This window comes from Petaurus breviceps, unplaced genomic scaffold, assembly GCF_028583685.1.
Source record: "Petaurus breviceps papuanus isolate PSGF00001 unplaced genomic scaffold, PetGlider_PUasm1.0 156, whole genome shotgun sequence".
NCBI lineage: Eukaryota > Metazoa > Chordata > Mammalia > Diprotodontia > Petauridae > Petaurus > Petaurus breviceps.
In genome coordinates this window covers 14106345-14127496 of record NW_027185720.1, presented here as the reverse complement: position 1 = coordinate 14127496, position 21152 = coordinate 14106345, and the positions used below count along the sequence as shown (strand labels likewise).

Genomic DNA, 21152 nt, shown 5'->3' with positions numbered 1-21152 from the left:
TCAAAGAAGAGAATAGAAGAAGTGGGAAGCAGGATAGGATGGAGGGAAATATAGTCAGTCTTTCACAATATATCCACTATGGAAATGTTTTGTGTAGCTACACACATACAATATCAAATTGATTAGCTTTCCAGTAAGGGTGGGTGCAGAGGGAGGAAGGGAAAGAATCTGGAATTGAAAGTTTTAAAATCAAATGTTTAAAAAAATGTATTATTACTTTTACATGCAACTGGGAAATAAGATATACAGGCACTGGGGGATGGTGATCCATCTTGCCCTACTGGAAAGTCAGAGGGGGGACAGGGGAGGATATAGGAGAGAGCAGGGAGGGGGTATACAATGGGATCACTGTTTTGGGGAAAGATGGGGAGAAATTTTGTAACTCAAAATCTTGTGGAAATGAATGATGTAAACTAAAAATAAACATAAAATTTAAAAATAAAAATATCAATTTAAGAACAAAAAAAAATAATTGAGACAATGGGGGAGACTTTCACTGTTAAGTTTCCCTTGAAAAGAGGGGTCTGGTGAACAAATTGTGAGATGCCTGTGAAATGGAATGTTACTATGCCATGAGAAATGACAAATCTGGATTTGGAGAAGCACGGAAAAACTCATATTGACTGATGCTGAGCGAAGTAAGCAGAAACAGGAAAATATCATTTACAGCTACAACAATGCAGATAAAAAGAACCAAAAACAAAAAAGGCTAGGTAGATTAATAGACCAGACTAGACAAGGGAGACTCACATAATGGAATCCAGTAAATCAGTGTTCAATTAACCTGAAAACATAAATTACCCAGGAAAGAACTCCCTATTTAACAAAAGTTGCTGGGAAAACTAGAGAGCAGTCTGGCAAAAATCAGACTTAGGCCAAAATATTACACCACACTCCCCAATACCTCCTAAACATGACCTTAATATTAAGGATGGTATCACTGTTACTGGTAGATGTATTCTCAGCCAAACAAAAGACAGAGGTAACTTCAAAAGCTAAGGCAGATTACTTTGATTTAAAACTGAAAAGCTGGAAAAAAAAAACTAATGTACCTAGGATAAGAAAAAAAAAAGCAAAATGGGGGGAAGGAACCTTTCTATCAAAATGTTTTGTTTTTTGTTTTGCTTTTTGGAAGGCAGTTGGGGTTAAGTGACTTGCCCAAAGTCACACAGCTAATAAGTGTGTCAAGTGTCTGAGGCCGAATTTGAACTCAGGTCCTCCTGACTCCAGGGCTGGTGGCGCTCTATTCACTGCGCCACCTAGCTGCCCTATCAAAATGTTTTTGATAAGCACTTTGTAGCCAAGATATATAATTAACATTTTAAATATTAATATATTAAAACAAAAGCTGTCCTGCAAAAGGTAGGTAATCTGAACAAACTTCTCAAAAAAAATTGCCAACTCTCAACAACCACATGAAACAATGCTCCAAATAACTAAGAGAAATGCAAATCAAAACAACCTTGAGGTCTTACCTTGCTTCTAGAAAACTGGCAGGGATGATGAAAGATGGAAATGATCAAAGCTGAGGAGTTATGGGAAGATAAGCATACTACATTGTTGGTGAAGCTGACAATCGGCACAACGTTTTTGGAAAATAATGTTGAATTATGCAACTAAAGTAACTGAAATGTCCACACCCTTCAACCTGGAGATTCCATTCCTAGTTTTATTAGTACGAAGGAGGTCATTAATAAAAAAAAGTCCCCATATACACCAAGATATTAATAGCAGCACTTTTTGTAAAGGCTAAGAATTGGAAACAAAGGAGATGCCCGTCACCTGGAGCTGAGCAAATTCTCTGAAATGAACGTAATGGAATGTGACTGTGCTGTAAGAAATGCGGGTGATCAATGCCAAGAAGCCGGAAGATCTAAATGAACGGATGCAGAGGGAAGTCAACAGGGCCAAGAGACCAATCTATACAGTGACCACAACGTCAATGGAAAGAGCCACTAAAAAATCGGAAGTGAAGGTTGCAAAATTATAAGGTACCAGTGGGGGTGGGGGTGGGGGGGCAGACTTTCTGATAAATTACTCTTTTCCCTCTTCTTTTTGCTTTAGAAAGCTCTCTGTTAGGGGGGCGGCCAGGTAGCACAGCGAGTAAGAGCACCGGCTCCAGTGTCGGGATGACCTGGATCAAATCCGGGCTCAGATACTCAGCACCACACTCAGAAAAAACTGGCTGTGTAACCTTGAGCAAGTTACTTAACCCCGATTGCTTAAAAAAAAAAAAAAAAGAAAGCTCTCTGTTAGAAAGACTGGCCCTCTGGGAGGGAAGGGATGCTGGGGAAGCTGGGTAGTGTAACAAGACAAAACATGGATAAAACTTTTAAAAATGTAAAAGCAGAAGTGCCGGCCAAGCTCGGTCCTGAGAGCGGAGAAAGCTGCCTCCGCGCTCCCCAGAGGTGGTGAGGGTGCCTGCGTCTGCTGGCTTGACTGAGATGCTGCAAGGAGGGCTGGATGGGACGGGAGGAGGGGACATACACAAGGGAGGTAACCATGACAGAAAAACAAGAGGCATATGGCATGGACCCTGGGGGATGGGGGCAAGGGCAAGAGGCTGTTGTGGGCTCCTAACAAACATTCCAGCCTTGAAGGAGACACCAAGTGTAGCCAGCAAGGAAGAGGGGCCCAATGCAGGCACCTTGGTCTCAAGCTGCCCCAGACCTGGGGGGAGGGGGAGTGTGGAAGGAGGCAGAGCAGGGGGCAGGTGAAGAGAGGAAAGGTCAGTTAAGGGGGTCTGAGGCCTTGAATTTCCAGCCTCCCTCACTTAGCCCAGAAGGGGCAGTCACTGAAAAGTCACAATCCAGCTTTCTCTTTATTAAAGTACAGGATTCCCAACCCCCAGCCCATCCCTGGACCCCCTTCCCCCCCCAGCCCCAGCCCAAGGCACCAGAGCCCCAGAGCACAAGCAGAGGGGCAGGGAGAGCTTAATAAATAAGGGACACCCCTGAGTGTGAGGTCTGGTCACCCCCATAACACAGTGGAACCTTGGGGGGCTGGCCCAATTTAGGGGAGACCCAGTTTCAGAGTGATGGGGGAATGCTAAGTGAAGCTGCCTCCCCCACCCTCCCAGATGCTTCAGGGGCCAAGCAAGTAGGGTGGGAAAGGTAGCCCTGGCCCTGGCAGGGGAGGGGGTCTGGCCTCTACCTCCTCCCCCATCCTGCCAGGAAGGATTAGAAACTGGGAGGGGGTGGCCAGATCTGGGCAGGGAGAGGTGCCCCTCCCTGAGTGAAGCTCAGGGGATTCTGCGTGGAATTAGGGCACGGCCCATGCCCACCCTCACCATTAGGGAGGGGTCTTTTTCTCTCCTTCCCTTCTCCCCCCCAGCTGGGGAGGAGACACTGAATGGGTAATGACTGGAGACTTGGAGGGAAGCCACAGTCTGGCAGTAGGGGAAACTGAGGCTGGGCCACCCAGCTGGCCCAGGACTGAGGAGCAGAGATAAGACGTCAGGCCCCACACCAGCCGGTCTTTATCAGTCACCTGGGGCAGTGTCCGCGTCTCCCCTCCCAGCCTCCCCAGCCGTCAGCAGCCCTGCACCCCACCTGGGGGTGTGGGGGGTCACTCAGGCATGTCTATGAGTTTCTCCCCATTCTCCTCTTGGGAGCCTCGTGGCCCCTGGGGCTCCCCTGCAGCTGCCGCCCCCTCCTCCTCCTCGTCCTCTGTGTAGATGTCCTTCTGGCCGTAGGCCAGGGTGGTCCGGGCCAGGTCCACCTCAATGGGGAAGACGTCCGCATCCCGCAAGGCCGCGTAGCAGTCGTCGTAGTACTTGGACATGGTGGAGACAAAGCGTTGCAGCTGGAACACGATGTCCTGGACTGGGGGGCAGAGGTGGGGGGTCAGCACCCTAGCAGTGCCCCTGTCCCCAGCCCAACCCCAGCCCTCCTTCCTTTCATGCAGGGCCCAGGAGCTGGCTGAGGGCTCTGTCTAGCCCAAGCCCCCCATCTTACAGATGGATACACAAGGCCAGTGACCTGCCCAGGGTCTCTGACCTCAAACCCAGGACGCACTGCTCACTCTGCACCATCCTAGGCCAGCACCACCTGAACAACTCACCCCCAACAGGCTGGCCCCAGGCAGAGGCACAGGCCAAGCCACCCCCTCCCCCGCCCCACTCACCGTGTTTCTGGTCCAACAACTCGATCTTCTCCAGCACGTCCTTCCTCATTTTAGCGAAGCGTGCCCGGGCCTCCTGGCGGCAGCGCAGGATGAGGCGGTACTCATAGTTGCCGGTACTCACACGGTACAGGGGTTCGCCAAGGGCCTGCAGGGAGCCAAAGGAAGGAGCTCGCGTGCGGGCCGAGGACGGAGGGACGGCAGCAGGCAGCGCGTGGTCAGAGGGGAGGGGGCTAGAGACTCCACTGTCCACCACTAACAAAAGCCATCAGGTCCCACACATGCCCTCCCTCCTACCCCATAGGGCACTTGCCCCTTCCAAACCCCCTCCCATGTGGGACCCTCCTGTCCCCAGCTCACTAAACATCTCACCCACCCTTAGCATGTGGGGCCAGCCAGGCCAGAGACCCTCATCCGACAGAAGAGAGCAAGGCCTGGGAGAAGGTGCAGAGGGGCCCGCATTTCACAGAGGGAAGGACAGAGGCCAAAGCAGGGAAGAGACCTGCCCAAGGCCCCCTGGGCAAGGCCTGGACTCCAAAGCCAGCGGCCCATGACGCCCTGGGAGGCAGGGCTGGGCAGGAGCCATGGGGGAAGCTAGGAGGGGCCCGGGAGCGGACACGCAGGGGGGTCACCCTCCCAAGCACTCACAATGCAGCTGTATTCCTCATCGTCCATCTCTTTCACCTTCAGGCAGTAGGACTGAAAGAGGAAGCCAAGGGCAGGGGTGAGAGGCATGCTGCTGCCTGCCTCTGGGAGGCCCCTGAGCACTGGCTGGGCAGAGGGCAGCCTTGGGCTCACTGCGGAACTTCTCCCGAGCTCTGGCACACACCATATGCTCCAGTGTGCTGGACAGCCCAGGGCCAAAGCAGCTCCAAGGAGCCTGAAAGATTGTCTGCTCCTACCCCATCATCTCCAGGATGGGCAGACCTGGGCCCAGGAGGTCACAAAAGGCTAATGTCTGGAGACTGCCTTTCCTGCACCCTCCCGGCCTCCATGCACCCCCACTTGGCTTGGCATCACCCCAGTCTGGGCTCCAGGCCCCTCAGTGGGGAAGTATCACCCTGGCACTGATACTTCCCCACTTCTAGGATACTTCCCCACAAGCTAGGCCCAGTTAAGGTCCCTGAGGGGTCTGTGTGATGGCCCAAGGGCCACACGTGAGCCCTCATCAGAACCTGGTCACCAGCACAGCCATGGTCTGTCATGGCTCCTCCTCAGGAGTCCCTTTCATGCAGGCCTGCCTCACTCACCAGGTACTCAAACTTCACATCCAGGTATTTCTTAATGGTGAGGCGGGTGTCAGGGATGGCTTTGTTGAGGTACGTGTTCAGATCTGTCAGCATCTGCAGGGGGCAGCGGCAGGCTCTGTCAGGCCCGCTGAGGGCAGGGGTGTCAGGCCTGGGGTCATGCTCTGTGATTTCATTCATCTGAGCACCAACTGCCAGGCTTCCAGAGTGGCCCGGGGCCCAGGGAGGTCAAGGGTGACCCTGGCCAGAGGCCGGACTAGAGGCCCAGGCCAGCCAGCGCCCGGACCAGAGGCCCAGGCCGGCCAGTGCCAAGGCCAGCCCGCATGGCGGGCAGCACCCAGAAGGGGCCCTGTGAGTGCCGGCTGACTGCTTGTTTGCCTCCTGTCACCAAGAATGTGACTTCTTTGGACTAGGCCTGGGAGTTTCCTGGTGTGGGGACAGTTCCCCTGCCTGCACAGCTTGGCAGGGCCTTCCCTCCAACCTCTAGTCTTAAAATGTCCCCAGAGCACCAAGAGGTCATCCTGCCCAAGATCACTACCCGCCCCCCCCGCCCCCCGCCCCGGAGCTGTCAGAAGCAGAATTCCCACCCAGTATTTCCTGGTTTTGCTAATCACTGAGAGGAGCATCCCCCACTTTTCAGAGCAGTGCCCTCCGAGATACATTGCAGGGGGAGGGGCCAGGGCAATCAGCTCCCTCAGACACAGAGGGCAGGTCCATCCATCAGCCAATCGATGACCACCACGGGGGCTTGTGGCCAGCAAGTGGTGAAGTCAGGGCGGTCCTGAGGGGACCGAGACGGGCAGGAGGACCCTGGGGCTCAACAGGTGCCCAATGGGCTCCGTGCTCCCCCTCCCTTCCTCAGGTCCACAGGACATGCAGGGCGCCCCTGCTCCTCCAGACACAGAGTAACCCAAAGCCAGGCCAAACCTACGGGTTTGATGGTTTTCAGGAGCCGGATCCCAAACTTCTCGATGTTGCGGTGGGCTTCAGCAAACTTCACAAAGGCCTCACTGGCCGCTGGCTGGGGCTCACGGACACCAATCACCGAAAAAACGTCTCCGAAGGCTGCATGACAGGGAGGCCATGAAGGAGCCCCTCCCAGAGCCCCTGGATGGGGGGAGCACGGCGGGGGCGGGGGGAAAGCAGGCCCCTCACCCCCTGGGCCAGGCCGGCCAAAGTCAGGGTGGGGGCCTGCCGAGCTGGGCCAGGGCTGTGAACTGCTAGACCCTGCCCCAGACAGTGGGAGGTGCCCCTGGCCTTACCTCGGTGTGTCTGGGACAAGTCAAAGAAGGCTCTCAGCAGGCTCTTGGTGTGCTCGGTCATGCCTGGCCAAGGATAGAGAGCACCACATGTCATAGGCTGCCTGGCCCCCTTCTTACACGCACACTCCCCAGAGCCCACAGAAAGCCCCAGTGGTCACCATCTGATCAGAGGCCCCTTCTATTGCAGGGAGCCAGAGCTCAGGAAGGGAAGGCTGACCGGACACTCGGAGGGGTGTAAGACAGGGCATTTCGGCGAAGGCCCCACGTGACTAAACTGGCCGGGCCTCTGGTGCTTTCCAGAAAGCGCTAGGCCTGTCAGTGGAACTCCATCCCCCGAGAGCTGGACCCTGCCTCAGGGCCATCACAGCTAACCCCGTTGTTTTACAGAGGAGGAAACTGAGGCCCAGGGAAGGGACATGCCCTGAGCCCCGCATGCTGTTTGACAGCACTGGCCAGAACCTTCTGCCCTGGGGCAGAGGCAGCATTCCCAGCTTGGTTCACAGGCTGCATCCCCACCTCTGCAGAGGCGGTTTTTGTGGATGTGTACTAGGCTCTCTACCAGGTTTTTCCCCATTAGTTCTGGCGTACATGGGGATTTTCTCTCGAGTAAAGGACCTCCAAGGATCCTGCTTCGACGTGCAGGGATGCCCTTTGTCATGCAGTGTGTAGGAGGCCTCTCATTTCCCACCTAAGACTCACTAGGGAGGCAGAGGAAGATGCAAGCAGTCTGGCCAGGGTCTCCCAGTGAGCAGGTGCAGCCTCTGGGGCCTCCTCATGCTTTTCACTAAACCACCTGGAATGGGGCAAGAGAGCTGATCCTGCCTGAAAGGGCTGGAGGTGCTCAGGGACTCGCCACCTCCAGGAAGCCCCTTGGATTACACCCAACCAACAGCAACAGCTCAGTTTTCTATGTGGCTTTACAATTCACGAGCACTTTTCTCCCCAGGAAGTCAAATGCTGTTAACCCCATTTTACAGAAGAGAAAACAGCAGCTCTGCCAAGGTCACCAGCAGTGAGTGCCAGAGGCCTGGAGCCCCACGTCCAGCACCCCCGGGACAGTGACCTGAGCGAGAACGCTCACCTTTGTACAATTCAGCCGTCCGCTCCAGCTCCTCCAGCCTCTTCACCAGACCATCTGAGGGGAGAGAAAGCCCGGCAGGGCCGTCAGCCAAAGCCCAGAAACACGGGTGGACGCGGGCAGGTATGCCCACCTGGGGCCAGCCAGCCACCTCTGGGGCCTGGCCACGCTTCTGCCTGTCCTCCCTATTTGGATGATGACGACACTTGGGACTCAGTGGAGTGCCCCCTGCCCTCACTCTGACTACGCAGTAGCCATGGCCAGCTGGGAATCTCCCGTCTCCTCCTGAGTGCCCCCACCCCCTCCATCCTGTCACCCCTGCCCTGGCTAGGCAGCTCTCTGGCCGGGACCACTGTTTGGCCTCATGGGGCTCCCTCTCCCCAGTCTCTTTCCTCCACAGTCTGGCTCCCACACAACTGCTCTGCCATCTTCCCATAGCTGCCCCTGCTCCAGCAACCTTCCATGGCTCCCCACTGTCTACAGGTCTGTAAAACATCAATGGTCTCCCTGCTGGAAGGTTTCTGCAGACCTTGCTTGGACATTACTCTCCTTCACCACCTCTGGGGTCCAACCAGAACTATTCACTGGTCCTTGAACCCCACACTCCATCTGCACTAGCCCCCCAAGGTGCCAGCCCCCTCACAAGCACCAAGGCTCCCTGAGGTGCTGGCCCCTCATGAGCACCGACTAAGGCCCCCTGAGGGGCCGGGCCCTCTGCCGTGCAGCCCAATGCCTGGCACTCCTCTCCTTGCACCTGCCTGGCCTGGCCTTCTCTGGGTCCTGCCTCTGCCTCCTCGGTCTCTGGTACAATACCTAGCACACAGTAGGTGCTTAATAAATGTTTGTGGCACTGACAACACCTGGAGGCTGTGGCAGAAGGGGTTGGGGGCCTCAGAGCTCCTCTGGCCACAAGGACCCCAGCACCCTCCATCCCCAGCCACCGTGCCCAAGTGCATGGCAGCCAGATGGTAAGCTTCCTCCTGCCCTGCTCAGCCTGGCATGTCCTGGTCCCCTTGGCACCTGGGCTCTGAGCCCATGTCAATGACTCCCTGCTGAATCCCAGTGTCACCCCACAGAACTCGTGAGCTCTCCTCCGGATCCTCCTCTGCTGAGAACGCTGCCGACCCCAACTCTGCCAAAGCCCCCCATAGCCTCAGGCCTTGTCGCTTCCTGCCCGTGCAGCCCCCCCATCCTCAGTACAGCTGTCAAATGGAGGCACCTCAAGGAAGCTGGGGCTGGACCGAATCCCTCCCCTGCTCAAGAACCTCCCATGGCTCCCTCCTGCCTCTAGGACAAGACACAAAAGGCCTCATTCTGAGCATGGCACACTCTTGGTGCAGTCTCTCCTCCCAAACTCTCCCCTTTCATGAAAGGCCGGCATGCCACTCCCTGCCTGGCCAGTACCTTTCCCTCCTCTCGCCCACTCAGTTCTCAGCTCTCCTCAAGGGCCCGTCCCTCAGACACTTCTGATAGCCTAGATGCTTGCCCCGTGCTGGCTGGGGGCTGACTGCCTTCCAGCCTTTGTCCCCCAGCAGAAGAGCACGGGCCTGTAGCCAGAGGGCCTGCTGTAAAAGCCCCGCTCACTCCCCAGGTTCCCCGAGCCTCAGTCTCCACCTCTGTAGAACAAGAAGGGCCGTGGCAATGCCCGTGACCCTGTGGCTTCCTCCAGAGGCCGGCAGGCTCTGTACACAGCCAGCACTTACTCCATGTCTGAATGCAGCCAGTCCTCGGCCTCAGGGCTCATGGGCTCTCATTCCATCCTGGGCCTTGGGGACCTCACTAAGGGAAAGAGGCAGCAGCTGAGGCCCCCCTGGCCTCGATCTCAAAGTGAGGCCCGGAAGGGTGGAATGAATGCTGCCGGACAGCCGTGCTGGTGGGAAAGGAGCCGTGCGGGCCCCAGGCTGTTTTTAGCCCTGCTGGGTCATGGGACATTATGACAGCCTCATTTTAGAAACTCTATTTTGGGGGGACAGGCAGAGGGAGAAGAACTGGCAAGTTTAAAAAAAACAACAAAAACCAGCCCACGACAATCAGTTCTAATTTCGCCCCAACTCAACGGTAACTACAGCAACCCGGATTTATAGCCAGAAGAGGCAAAAATAGCAGCCTTCCCTCTAGACGGCTTTGAACAGGCTCCGCCACCAGCCCATCCGTGAGAGCCGCGCGTCCCTGCCACGTGTATTTATAGCAGAGCCCACCCTGCCACGGACAGACGTGGGCCGTGCTATGTATAACTCAGGCTGCGGACGGCGGCGGGGGCCACACTGTCTCACTGGCTATGCTGGAGATTTTATGTAGAGAAGAGACAGAGACAGAGGCCAAAAGAGAGGACAGAGAGGAGGAGTGTGAGCCGTGTTCCCCCCGGGGTGGGCAGGTGTGGGCCCGGCTGGGCTCCGGCATGATCAGGCCAAGGCCCAAGAGCCTGGGCTCCCGGGGAGGAAGCAGGGGAGACACCAGCTGCACAGACCCTCCGTGTGTGCACACACGTGGCTCCAAGCCCCTCTTGTTCAGTCCCCCTGAGCCTGATAGACCCCACATCTACCTGAGGGGAGCAGGGCCCTGGCACCGGTGTCTGTGAGACGCCAGTTTGTAAAGTGACTTATGCACCTTCTCTCAGCTGAACCTTTTACAAACTTGGGAAGGCAAGTATGAGCAACGGTAACAGTCCCATTTTACTGATGCTAAAACTGAGGCTCAGAGGAAAAGGGACGGAGGCAGGGCCCTCGGTCTCAAGCCAGAGGAGTCGCACCCGGCTCACAGTCACCAGGCACTAAGTGCCAGGAAGGGGCAGAGGTGGGATCTGAACCCACAGCTCACCGTTGCACAGGATGGCCCGGCTCAGGCCCAGGGCGTCCGCTGTCCCTGAGCTCATGTTCTCCACCAGCCGGTGTTTCACCTTCTTCAGAACTAGGGACAGGAAGGAGGCAGTTAGTGCTTGGCAGGCCCTCCCCACCTCATCTGGGAGCCTGATGCAAGAGGCGCTTGAGGGACCCTGGGGTCTGATGGAGCAGGACACGGGCCCAGTCAGGGAGTGACATGCCCAAGGTCACACAAGTAACAGAAGGCAGAGCTGGGGCTCCAGGCCAGGCCCCAACCCCCCACCCCTCCCCCCACCAGGGCACAGGTACCAGGCCCTATGTAGCATGGGCACCTATGCAGCCCAAGGACCTGGGTTCAAATCCCAGCTCTGCCCTAACTCACAGGGATGGTCTTGGGGAAGACCCTGCCCTTTGAGGTTCTCATCTCCTCATCTGTCAAATCAAGGCAGTGAACGCGGCTCTCCCAGGTCTACGATTCCCTCCTTCTCATGCAGCCATCAAGGGCAAGGGATGTGACAAGCCTCCCCCTGCCTGAGGAGGGCACGGGGTCCACCACGAGGTCTCCCCAGCTAGGCCTGGCCTGGGCAGCTGGGAAGGTCCCGACTGGCTGCCACTAGACTGGTCTGGAGCTGAAGCCAGAACCATCTCAAGGGCCTGGGGCTTCAGGCTCGGACAAAAGTCAGTGGCCTTAAGAATGACCAACTGGGAGAGAGAAAAACGGGGGCCACACTAGAAGACTTCAAATCTGGGGCCTGGGACCTCTAGAATAAGGGGAGGGTAGGGAGAAGGAAGGTTAAGGGAGTCTGCCAAGGGGAGTGCTGGAGTGGGAGGAGGGAGGGGTGTCAGAGGCCTCAAAAGCCCCCTCCTTCCTCCCCAGGTGGCTTTCACAACTGCAAGCATCCCAGGAGGGGAGCAGGGATGGTCTGGGGGGAGCACAATCAAGACGACCAAGGGAGCTGTTTTTGTCCAGTGCTCCTGACCCCTGCCATGGGTCACTGGAGTGAGAAGGGGAGTGGCCTGCTCACCAATGTCCAAGGACTTGCCCTGCTTGGGGTCAGCCTGGAGCTTGTTGTAATGGATGGTCACTTCTCCCTGAGAGGAGCAAGATGGAAGGACGAGTTACGGGGCGCACACAGAGCAGCCCAAAGAGCCCCAGCCCTTGCCAAGCCTCTGCCAGAAGTCCTTCCCTGCCCCCAAGGCTCTCCCCCATCAGGCCGGCAGCTCCTGTCCTCTTTGCCTCTCCCTGCATCCCCTGGGTCCGGCACAAAGCTCCCTGGTTGCCCTGAATTCTGGGGCAGGCCTTTATACGCGAAGCCCTTCAGATACTGAAAAAGGGTCCTCATCTCCACCCCCCCCCATCTTCTTTTCTCTCCTCCAGGCTACACACGCTCAGGCCCTTGCTTCCTTGGTGTGGTATCTCTGGAAGTCAGAAAATCTGTGAAATGGGAACGGTGCCCCCTCCCTGCACCAAGGGAAGACAGGTGGGGATCGGGCCCAGGGACAGGGGGAGGGGAGCTAAGAGAGACTGGACCTGAGAGGGACTGCAGGAAAACCCCCTGTAAACCCAACAAGGGGTGTGTGCCTCAGGGATGGCAGGGAAGGGGAAGACACATCACGACCTGTTCTATAGGGAGGTCAGAAGAGACAATCACCCCCCGCCTTGTTAAGAAGCAAGGGCCAATCAGCAAGCATTTATTAAGCACCATTTATTAACATGCCAGTCACACAGAAGCACTTAATAAATGCTTGTTGATGATCTGGTACAGAGACAAAAATAAAACAGCTCCTGCTCTCAAGGAGCTTCCAATCTAGCCGAGGAAGAGAATGTGACAGAGAAGCCAAGGGCCCACTGTCTGCTCTGGGACAGGGCTGAGTGGCCTGTGGCGCTGTGGCCCCGTGTGGCCCTCCCGGTCCTCCGTTGTGGCCCTTTGGCCCCACAGGTCACACAATTAATTCCCTTCACAAAAGGGGTTATTTGGGCTGCACCCGAGGACCTCAAGGGCCACATGTGGCCCCGCAGAGGCAGGCCTCTGGGAGATGTCCAGCATGACTCGGGCAGCTCTGCAGGCCCCCGCCCCCCCACTCCCTGAACTCCTGAGGACCACGAGTATGTTTTCATGTCTTCCTGACCCGCCCTTGCCCATGCCCAGAGTCCAGTGATGAAGACCTGATCGACACGCTGGACACTGGCAGTGCCCCTAGCTGAGGGCTGACTGTGTACAGAGTGTGCTCTGTGAGGCATGTCCCCAGGAGGTGCCTCTGAGGCCTAGCGCTCTGACCAGGCACTCTTCCTCACCTTCACCACCTGGATCATCTTGGCCACCTCCACCTTGGTCTTCCCCTTGACTGATTTGCCATTGACACCGGTGATCTCATCCCCCGCGGCGACAGTGCCATCGATGGCTGCAGGAGTGTTATCAAACACCTGAGGAGGAGGAAGGGCCTGGTGAGGGAGGAACAGGCTCACTGCCTGTCCCCCCACCCCCTGTCCTTTCAATGATTCCTGGGGAGCTGAGGTGTTCGGAAGAGAGATGGGGAGAGGGAAGCTGGGAAGGCCCCTGCCCAATGAGCGCCAGACAGACCCTCGGGAAGGATTGAGGCAAGAGAAATTCAGAAGGGAGAAAGGTCAAGGCCTGCCTTGGGCCCACAAGGTCACCTTCACCCATAGGACAGGATGAGGGAGGCCATTCATGCGACAAGGACAGGGGTTTTAGCAGACTGTAAGCTGGAGCTAAGGTAAAAGGATAAAACCAAGCACGCACTCAGCCGAGGGATCTGCAATGACCATCTCCTATGATCCTTACAGCTCTGGGAGGGAGGGACGGTCGTTAGGCCCATTTTACAGAATCGAAAGCCAGGGCAGACAACAGGTGTTTTGCCCGGGGTCACACAACTGGTTAGCGCCCAAGGCAATAGCTGGGGGCGAGGGAGAAAGAATGCCCCAGGACAAGGAAGGGAGAAGGGAGCCCTTGACTAGGGCCCTCCTGAGGCCATGCCTCCAACATGGGTCAGCTCAAGGACCCTGGGAGTTGTACTAAGACCAGAAACCGCTTCGACAATGGCAAAGGGCACTGAGACCGTGCCATCGGAGCCTTGGCTAAAGGAGCCAGAGACACTTTTACTTTGGAAAAGGGGAGACTTGGGGGTAGGGGGCGAAGACTGGCTGTCTTCAAGTATGTGAAGGGGAGTCATGGGGCAGAGGGATGAGACTGGCTCTTAGGACTATGGAAGGAAACCCCCCCCCAGGTGGGGGCTGCCTTGGGAGGTGGGGGCTCGCTCTCAGGGGAGGGCAGGCCTGTCTGCAGGGTAGCAAGGCTTGGCAGGGTGGTGCCCCCCTCACTGCTGGCAGTCTCACTGCTCACTGAGTAGGACCACCGCATCACTGACAGCTACGATTGTGGGGACATTTTTCCTGACTCTGAATTCTGTCCTGTCCCTCGGCCCTCCTCTCCTAGACTCGGCGTCCTTCCTAAGATCTCGCCGTCTCACAGCTTTGGCTTGTGAGCATCATGCCTCTGCTTGCAGGCCATCTGCCACCGCACCCCTTTCCACTCCTCCCACCCCCCATCACCACTTTCCACCTCTGCCTCTGAGAACAGCCACCTCGTCAGAAGCACAACAGACGCTCCGTGACCGCCCCAGCTCCCCATGTGAGCTCCTTCCTCAGGGCATGGCCTGTTCTGCCTAGAGCCCCTGGCACAGCATGTCACACCAAGTGCTGAACAAATGGCTTTTCATTCATTCTCTCCTGCCACGTGCCCACAGCCAAGGGCCACACCCGTCCTCCTGCTGTGCAATCTTTAATGACACACCGGCTTCAGCAGGACAGTACCCTCACATGCCAGGCTGTGAGGAGCTCACAGCACAGCCAGACTCCTGACTTCTGGGCCCAGCTCTCCAGCTTTCCAGCTGCCCTTTCTACATGTCACATGGCTGCAGGCCTGGGACGGTTCTGGGGCCACCGCTGTGGCACCAAGAATCCCAGAGTTGGATGCCCCCCGCAATGTTATCCCCAGTCATCCAGCCCCTCCCTTCTTCCAGGCGTTCAGCCTTTGCTGTCTATTAATCCAACCAGCAAGTCATACATGCCTTCATTCACGATGCTGCCCCCACAGCCCCAAAGGCAGAGGCCTGCAGCATGCCACAAGAGAGCTTCCTCCAGGGGAGGCCTCGGTCAGCAGCAAGCAAGGGGAGAGCGCAGGGGTGGCCTGCTGAATGTGAGGCAGGAAAAAGGTCCTGACCAATAAAGAATCATTCCCAAGAGCGAATGAGCCTTCCCTCACACTTGCCTGAGGTTGACGATGGCTCACACCTCCTCACAGGAGACCCCAAGAAGCCTCCGTCTCTCCCTACTCCCAAGCCCCCATACATACCTGGACAATGTAGAGGCAGGGGCAGTACAAGGCCCCTCCCCCAATGCTGATCCCAATTAGGTTCTGTGAATCCTTCTGCAGCGTCACGGTCCCAGGAACTGTGGGGATCCCACTAGAGCAGAGAAAGGAGAAGGCAATAAGGGCAGGAAGGAGCCAGGAGACAAGGGGGGAGAATCTGCCAAAGCCAGAGGCCACATCCACTGCTGGCCCAAGGCTCTCCCTCCCACCTGACAGCAGAGGAAGGGAAGGCCTTGCCAAGCTGACACTCCTCGTGCTCAGAGCACCCTCTCTTCTAACCCAGATCCTAAAGCGGCCCTTCCAGAAGTCTTCTGACTCACACCCTCCATGCAGACAGCACCACACGTCTCTACACTCTTTGGGTGACTGCTAGGTCATGGGACCCACACGGGTGAGGTGGAGATCTAGACAGCCCCATTTTAGAGATGAAGATGGTCCACATGTGCCAAAGAGGGACAACGGGGGCTTGGCGCTCCTCCCCGCCCCCGTGGGATGGCAGCCCCGGCTCTGGGCTATTTTCCTCACGTCCACTGAACCAGAGGCTCCCTGAAGGCACCTCATGGAGTTCCGAGAGCTCGTCCAGCCTAGGCTCCCCAAGCCCCAGGGAGCTCACTGGTGGCAGAGCCAATCATCTATCTCAGGGCCCTTTCCCACCCCCTATGAGGGTGTGAAACAAACAACAACACATCTCACTCGCTGCTGGACCAGAGTAAGGACCAGGCAGTGGTGAGAGGCGACACAACACAATGGAGTGAGCTGTGCACCAGGAGTCCGGAGATCTGGCTTCGAGTTTTCCCTCCGACACCTCCCAGGAGGTCCTGGCCACGTCCTTGTTTCTGAACCCCAGAGGCCTACTCTGAAATGGTGGTGATGACCCTTGTACCACCCACCTCAGAAAGCTGCCGTGAGCAAAAGACTTTGTAAATCTTAAGACGCTATAGCAATGTGAGATGTCATTACGATTCATCTTTGTACTCTCTGGCCCGCCGAGCCCAGAGTAAGTGCTGAGTAAATGCTTGATGAGGGCTGGCCAACTACCAATCGATCAATCAATCACCAAGCATCTGAGAAGTGTGTACCCTGTGCCAGGCCCTGTGCTCAGCCCTGGGGAGACAGGCACCAAGGATGAAAGGGGGCCCGACCTCACAAAGCCCACATGCTCACAGGGGAGACAAGGCTGGGCACAGGCAGCTGGGGGAGGAGGAAAAGGCCAGTCTGACCACCATGGCCAGCCTTACCCCACACGCTCCTGGCTCTACAGACCTGAAAACCCTCAGAGTCCTGAGCTAAAGGAGACGGGACAGCCAAGTCCCTCTCCTGTTCAATAAATAAACCCGTCACAGGTCCCTCAGATACACTGTGCCCTATACTTGGTAACACTGAGGCTGCAGAGGCAGGGCCTGCCTCCAAGGAGCTCAGCCTAGTTTGGGGGGCTCAGATGAGATTTTGGGGATTGCTCCTAAACCTCATGAGGGACTAGAACGTACCGAGAATCTAAGGTGCTGATGGGGGAGTCAAGGGAGGGGCAGAGAGGATGGATGTTGGCACTGATGCCCTCTCCAGGACTCTATGAATCTTGGGGACATAAAGTCTGGTGGTGGCTAAAGTGCTATCCTCACCTTACAGAGGAGGACACTGAGGCTGGTAAAATGACTTGCTGAGGTCACAAACACATCTGGGAAATGACTCGAAGGAAGACTCAAACTCAGGTCCTCCAAATTCCAAATCTAGTTGCCCAGGTAAGATTTCAGAAACCAGCAGACAGGGATCAGAACTCAGAACTTGCCTGCAGATGGCACTGAGGCCTCAGGCCTCATGGGTCCTGGGTTCGAGTCCTAGCTCCTAGGCACAAGGCCTGAAGGACATTGGGCAAGTTAATGAATTTTATGTAAAACGGAGAAAAACGCTTCCTGCTCTGTTCCCCTCAGAGAATCGCTTTGGGGAAACAATGCAAGTTATGTCTAAGAGTGAAGAAGTGACATCAAGGGCTTTGAAAGCACCTACTGTGTGCTACGCTCCAACCCCTCAGGAACTTTCCACTCTATGCAGAGCTCGGGAGCACAGCCTCCCAGGTCACCCCCCCTTGCCACTTCCTCCCCTTAGCCCAGGAAGGGGCAGGCCGCAGTGGAAAACTGATCCCCTCACTGTGCCTGCTTGGGGAGACCTGCAGAACCAGTATTTACGAGACTGGACACAGCCCCTGGGGACTGCCAGGGACATCCTCAGAAAGCAGTTTCAAATGAATGTTAAAATGTTTTTTTACATGTAACTGGAAAATAGTTAATGAAGTAAGGAATACATATATTTTTTAAAAGGATTTAGAGTTAGCAAAGATGTTGGAGATCATCTACCCGCTGTTTTACAAAGGAGGAAGATGAGGCCGGGAGAAGGCACACTTGGGAGGAAGCTGCAGGGCAGGATCCCAGAACCTGCACTTCTGCTAAGCCAAGCTGGCGGCTGTGGGGAAGGGCATGGGACCTGGGGCCAGGAGAGTCTGACGGAAACACCACTTTCTATACACAACAGAAGGGACAGGTGGGATGTTGGGCAGCTGCGATGTGTAGCCTCTCAGACCTGGTTTTCTCATCTGTAATACTGGAGAAGAGGGCAGCTGGGTAGCGCCATGGTTCAGAGTGCTGGGTCTGGATTTCCTAGTTCAAATCCAGCCTCACTCACTAGCTGTGTGATCCTGGGCAAGTCACTTCACTCTGCTTGCCTCAGTTTTCTCATCTGTAAAATGAGCTGGAGAAGGAATGGCAAACTCCTCCAAGGTCTCTGCCAGGAAAACCCAAAATGGGGTCACAAAGAGTTGGACACGACTGAAAATGGCAGCAGCAGCTCCCTTAGAGAAAGACAAACAGGACATGTTGGCCCTGCCCTTCCCCTTCGGGCACTCCACACCGACCTCAAGGAACACTAGGGTATCTGGCAGTGCTGGGCTAGAGCCCTGGACCAGAGCCAAGCTGGAGGTATTCTGGGGCTCTCTGAGGGCCAGGAGGTGGATAATCACAGGATCTGAGGTTGGGAAGGGACCTTGGTGGTGCCCCCACCTAAGCCACACTCTACAAGAGGCCAGACCTCCAAGGTGTGAGTTCCCACCTCAGGCACAGGCAGCCTGGCCCACTTCTGGATGAGTGGGGTTGTTAGCCAGCTTTCTCTGACGTCAAACCCAGTGACTTCTCTCCATCTTTCCCCCACTGCTGCTGGTGCTGCCCTGTGGAGCCAAACAAAACCAACCCAATGCCTCCCCTGAATAACAGCCCTTCAGATGTGAAGAAAGCTGACCTGGCTCCCGGGCCCTCTGTGCCCAGGCCCCTCCCTGCCCTGCTTGCCCCCTTTTGGAGACTTCTCGGTGGCCTTCTCAAAGGCAGGTGCCCAGAATGGAAAACAATCTGTCAGAGAAAGGTGGGACCAGCCATTGCCTCTCGAACCCTAGAAGAAAGCATTCTTCAGGGGTACTCACAGCTTATCCTCCTCAATGTCACAATCCATGTCAGCAAACATGATTCCGAGGTTTGGGACGGGCTGGCCTCGAAGGCTGATCGTCCAGTTCTGCAGGGGAAAGAGGACAAAGGTCTCAGAGGGAGCAGACGTGAGGCTGCAGCCCCTTCCCCTCCCCACAGCTGCTGAAGACCCTCCCTAGAGGCCAGGTGGGCATGGAAGAATGCCCAGAGCATCCCTGACTTAGCCCTGGCTCCCTTCCCTTCCTGCCTCGGGGCACATGTGTAGCCAGCATGGCCCCAAAGTGACACCAGGCATCGCAGAGTGCTGAACCTGGCGGGCAGGGGCCCTGATGTTACACCCTCATTCCCTGGGCTATCCAGGCTCCTATGGATGTTACGGTCACGCTGATGATGTGAAGGCATGTTCCGATCACTCCCATTTTATAGATCAGAAAACAGAGGCTAAGACCTGGCCGTGTAGGGGCCGCAGTGAAGGCCTGTGCTTGTGCTAACCCTGGGGCTCTGGGGCCCCCCTTTCACTGCCCAACCTCCCATCTCTCATGTCATGATCAGACTCTGCAGGGCTGGGGAACGGCCACATTCAGAGAACACTTATTAGACGCCCACAGTGTGTGCAGCTGTGCTAGGCTTGTGGGGAGAAGCCAGGTTGTGCAAAGAGGACAGGGTGAGCATTCACCTGGCCCCTACACAGGAGGAAACTGAGGCAGGGTGGCTGGCCCTGCCCCCTTCTCTAGCCACACCCACCATCCAGGTCCCCTCTCTCCTCAGCTCCAGCCCTCTATGCCTAAGCCCCGCCCCTCGGAGCCCCCAACCGCCTTACAGTCTAACCCCGCCTGCCACAGCACGGACGCCCCGCCCCTTCGCTCTCAAGTCCCGCCACGCCGCAGGCCCCGCCCCTCGTTCCGTCAGCGCGCGGGGGCGGAGCCCCTTTTCTTACCACGACGGAGATGATGAGCTCGGACCTCTGCCTCCTTTGGCCAAACAGGAAACTCAATGCCCCCGCCGCCCGCCCCCGGGGGCCTGTCCCCGGAAGCGGCGGCCGCCCCGGGGCCCGGGCCGGGTTCGGGCCGCGTCGGCACTTGGAGTCACCGGCCGCTCTACCTGCCTGAGGCCGCGACTGTTGCGTCACTTCCCGGGCGGGGCCGGAAGTCCCGTCCCCTTCATTCCAGCATTTCCTCCACCTCCTGAGCTGCTCATTTCCGGTTTCCTCTGGAGCTCCCCAAGGGCTTAAGGGAGCGGAAGTGGGGGCGGGAATTTCACGTCGCCGTGGAGACGGCTTAACGTGGGAACAAATGATTGGGCCAAAGAGGCTGGGCCCCGCCCCCCTCCCTTGCGCATAGTTCTACGGACCACGAACATCTTTCTGCGCTCGCCAAAGCTTCTTGCGGCTCGTCTGTGGCCGCGGCCTCGTGCAGCCTCGGCGTCGCCACTGCCCCCGCGGGAGGAGCGTGAGGTCACCAGGCGCGCCCCCCATTGTGCAGCCGCGGGGCGGTGGCGGAGCCCGCCAGGGGCCTTGGCCGGTGGGGGCTGCAGGGAGAGAGCCCCTCCGCAGCTGTTCGGGGCTGGAGGGAAGGCTTGGCCGCAAGGAGAAGCTTCTGGTCCAAGATCCCAGAGACAGAACCGGAACCCAGGGCCAGAGGCGTCGGTTTCGGACCAGTCATCTCCGGGCCTCAGTTTCCTCGTCTCTAAAATGAGGCTTCGCCCCGGAAGAGGCTGCCTGTGCCGATGCCCACCGAAGGGAACATGCCCTCGGTGACCTCGGCTTCTGCCTGAAGCCCTCCGCACCCTGGGCTGTGCCCTAAGCCACTGTCTGCATAAGCACTGAATCCAGCTGCGGGCGGGCAGGACCCTGGGCCACACCTTCGCCTGGGGGCCGTTGGGGCTTCCCAGTTAATTAACGGCTCTGCTGTCCGCACCTGGTCCTGGCCCGGACACCCCTCCCCGAACTCCATCCAGACCCCTGGGTTTCCACAGCTTCCTGTATGTAAGGCCCGTCTTGCCCCCCATTAAATCTCCAAGATTCAGTCTGGCCCACTTGTCAATACAAGCTTTACAAATGCTCAGATTCCTTGAGTAACCGATGTGGCAGAGTTTTAGAATCATCCCCACCCTCCATTGGTGTTGTAATAAACCTGGTTTTTGGCTGAAAAAAGGCTTGGGTTGAATTCATTCAGATAGCACCCACGTGTGGCTATTTCAAGGTCCCAGAAAGCTGTGAGAAGGGAGGAGGGCTCTAAATGGGAATTAAGGCTGCGGTGGTCTGGGGTAGGGCCAGGTGTGGACAATGAAAGGGCAGTTAATTAGCTGGGAAGAACCAGTTGCCCCAGGCAAACACTAGGGACCTGGTCTTTTCTTTGGGGAGGGGGGGGGTTCAGATCCCATCCCCATCATTTCCATCCTCCTTTATGTTCTATGGAGGGACCCAACATCTCTTAGCAATGAAGACTGAAACTACTACTGTCAAACGTAAAAGCTAATATAGCCACACATTGATGTAGAAAATAACAAATTAACATGTATTTTATTAAATATCTTCCCCACTTAGATTTTAGTCTTGAAGTTTCTTTGGCAGCTCTGCTATGGGGAACTCCCAGCTGAGGAAAGGCCCTCTACTGATGCAGGTGGCACCTCTCTGAAACTTACATAGAGTAGAGTTCAGAGGACAGTTAAGCAACCAGTGTGTCAGAGGGGAGACTTGAATCCAATTCTGGCTTCAAGGCCATCTCCATCAGCTATGGCAGGGATGTCTTTGCACATACTAGTTTTTAA

General features: G+C 56.5%; 1 protein-coding gene across 1 annotated transcript; it reads right to left on the bottom strand.

The window, feature by feature from the left end:
* Positions 1 to 1649: 1649 nt before the first annotated feature.
* PICK1 (protein interacting with PRKCA 1) lies at positions 1650 to 20267 on the bottom strand. Its single transcript, XM_069082129.1, is given in 14 exon segments — positions 1650 to 3824; positions 4126 to 4270; positions 4771 to 4821; positions 5373 to 5465; positions 6301 to 6434; positions 6632 to 6694; positions 7713 to 7766; positions 10527 to 10616; positions 11554 to 11620; positions 12825 to 12953; positions 14902 to 15013; positions 18383 to 18471; positions 19321 to 19658; positions 19661 to 20267. Coding segments are annotated over 14 exon segments (1704 nt in total). The 5' UTR covers positions 19743 to 20267; the 3' UTR covers positions 1650 to 3567.
* Between the last annotated feature and the right edge of the window lie 885 nt (positions 20268 to 21152).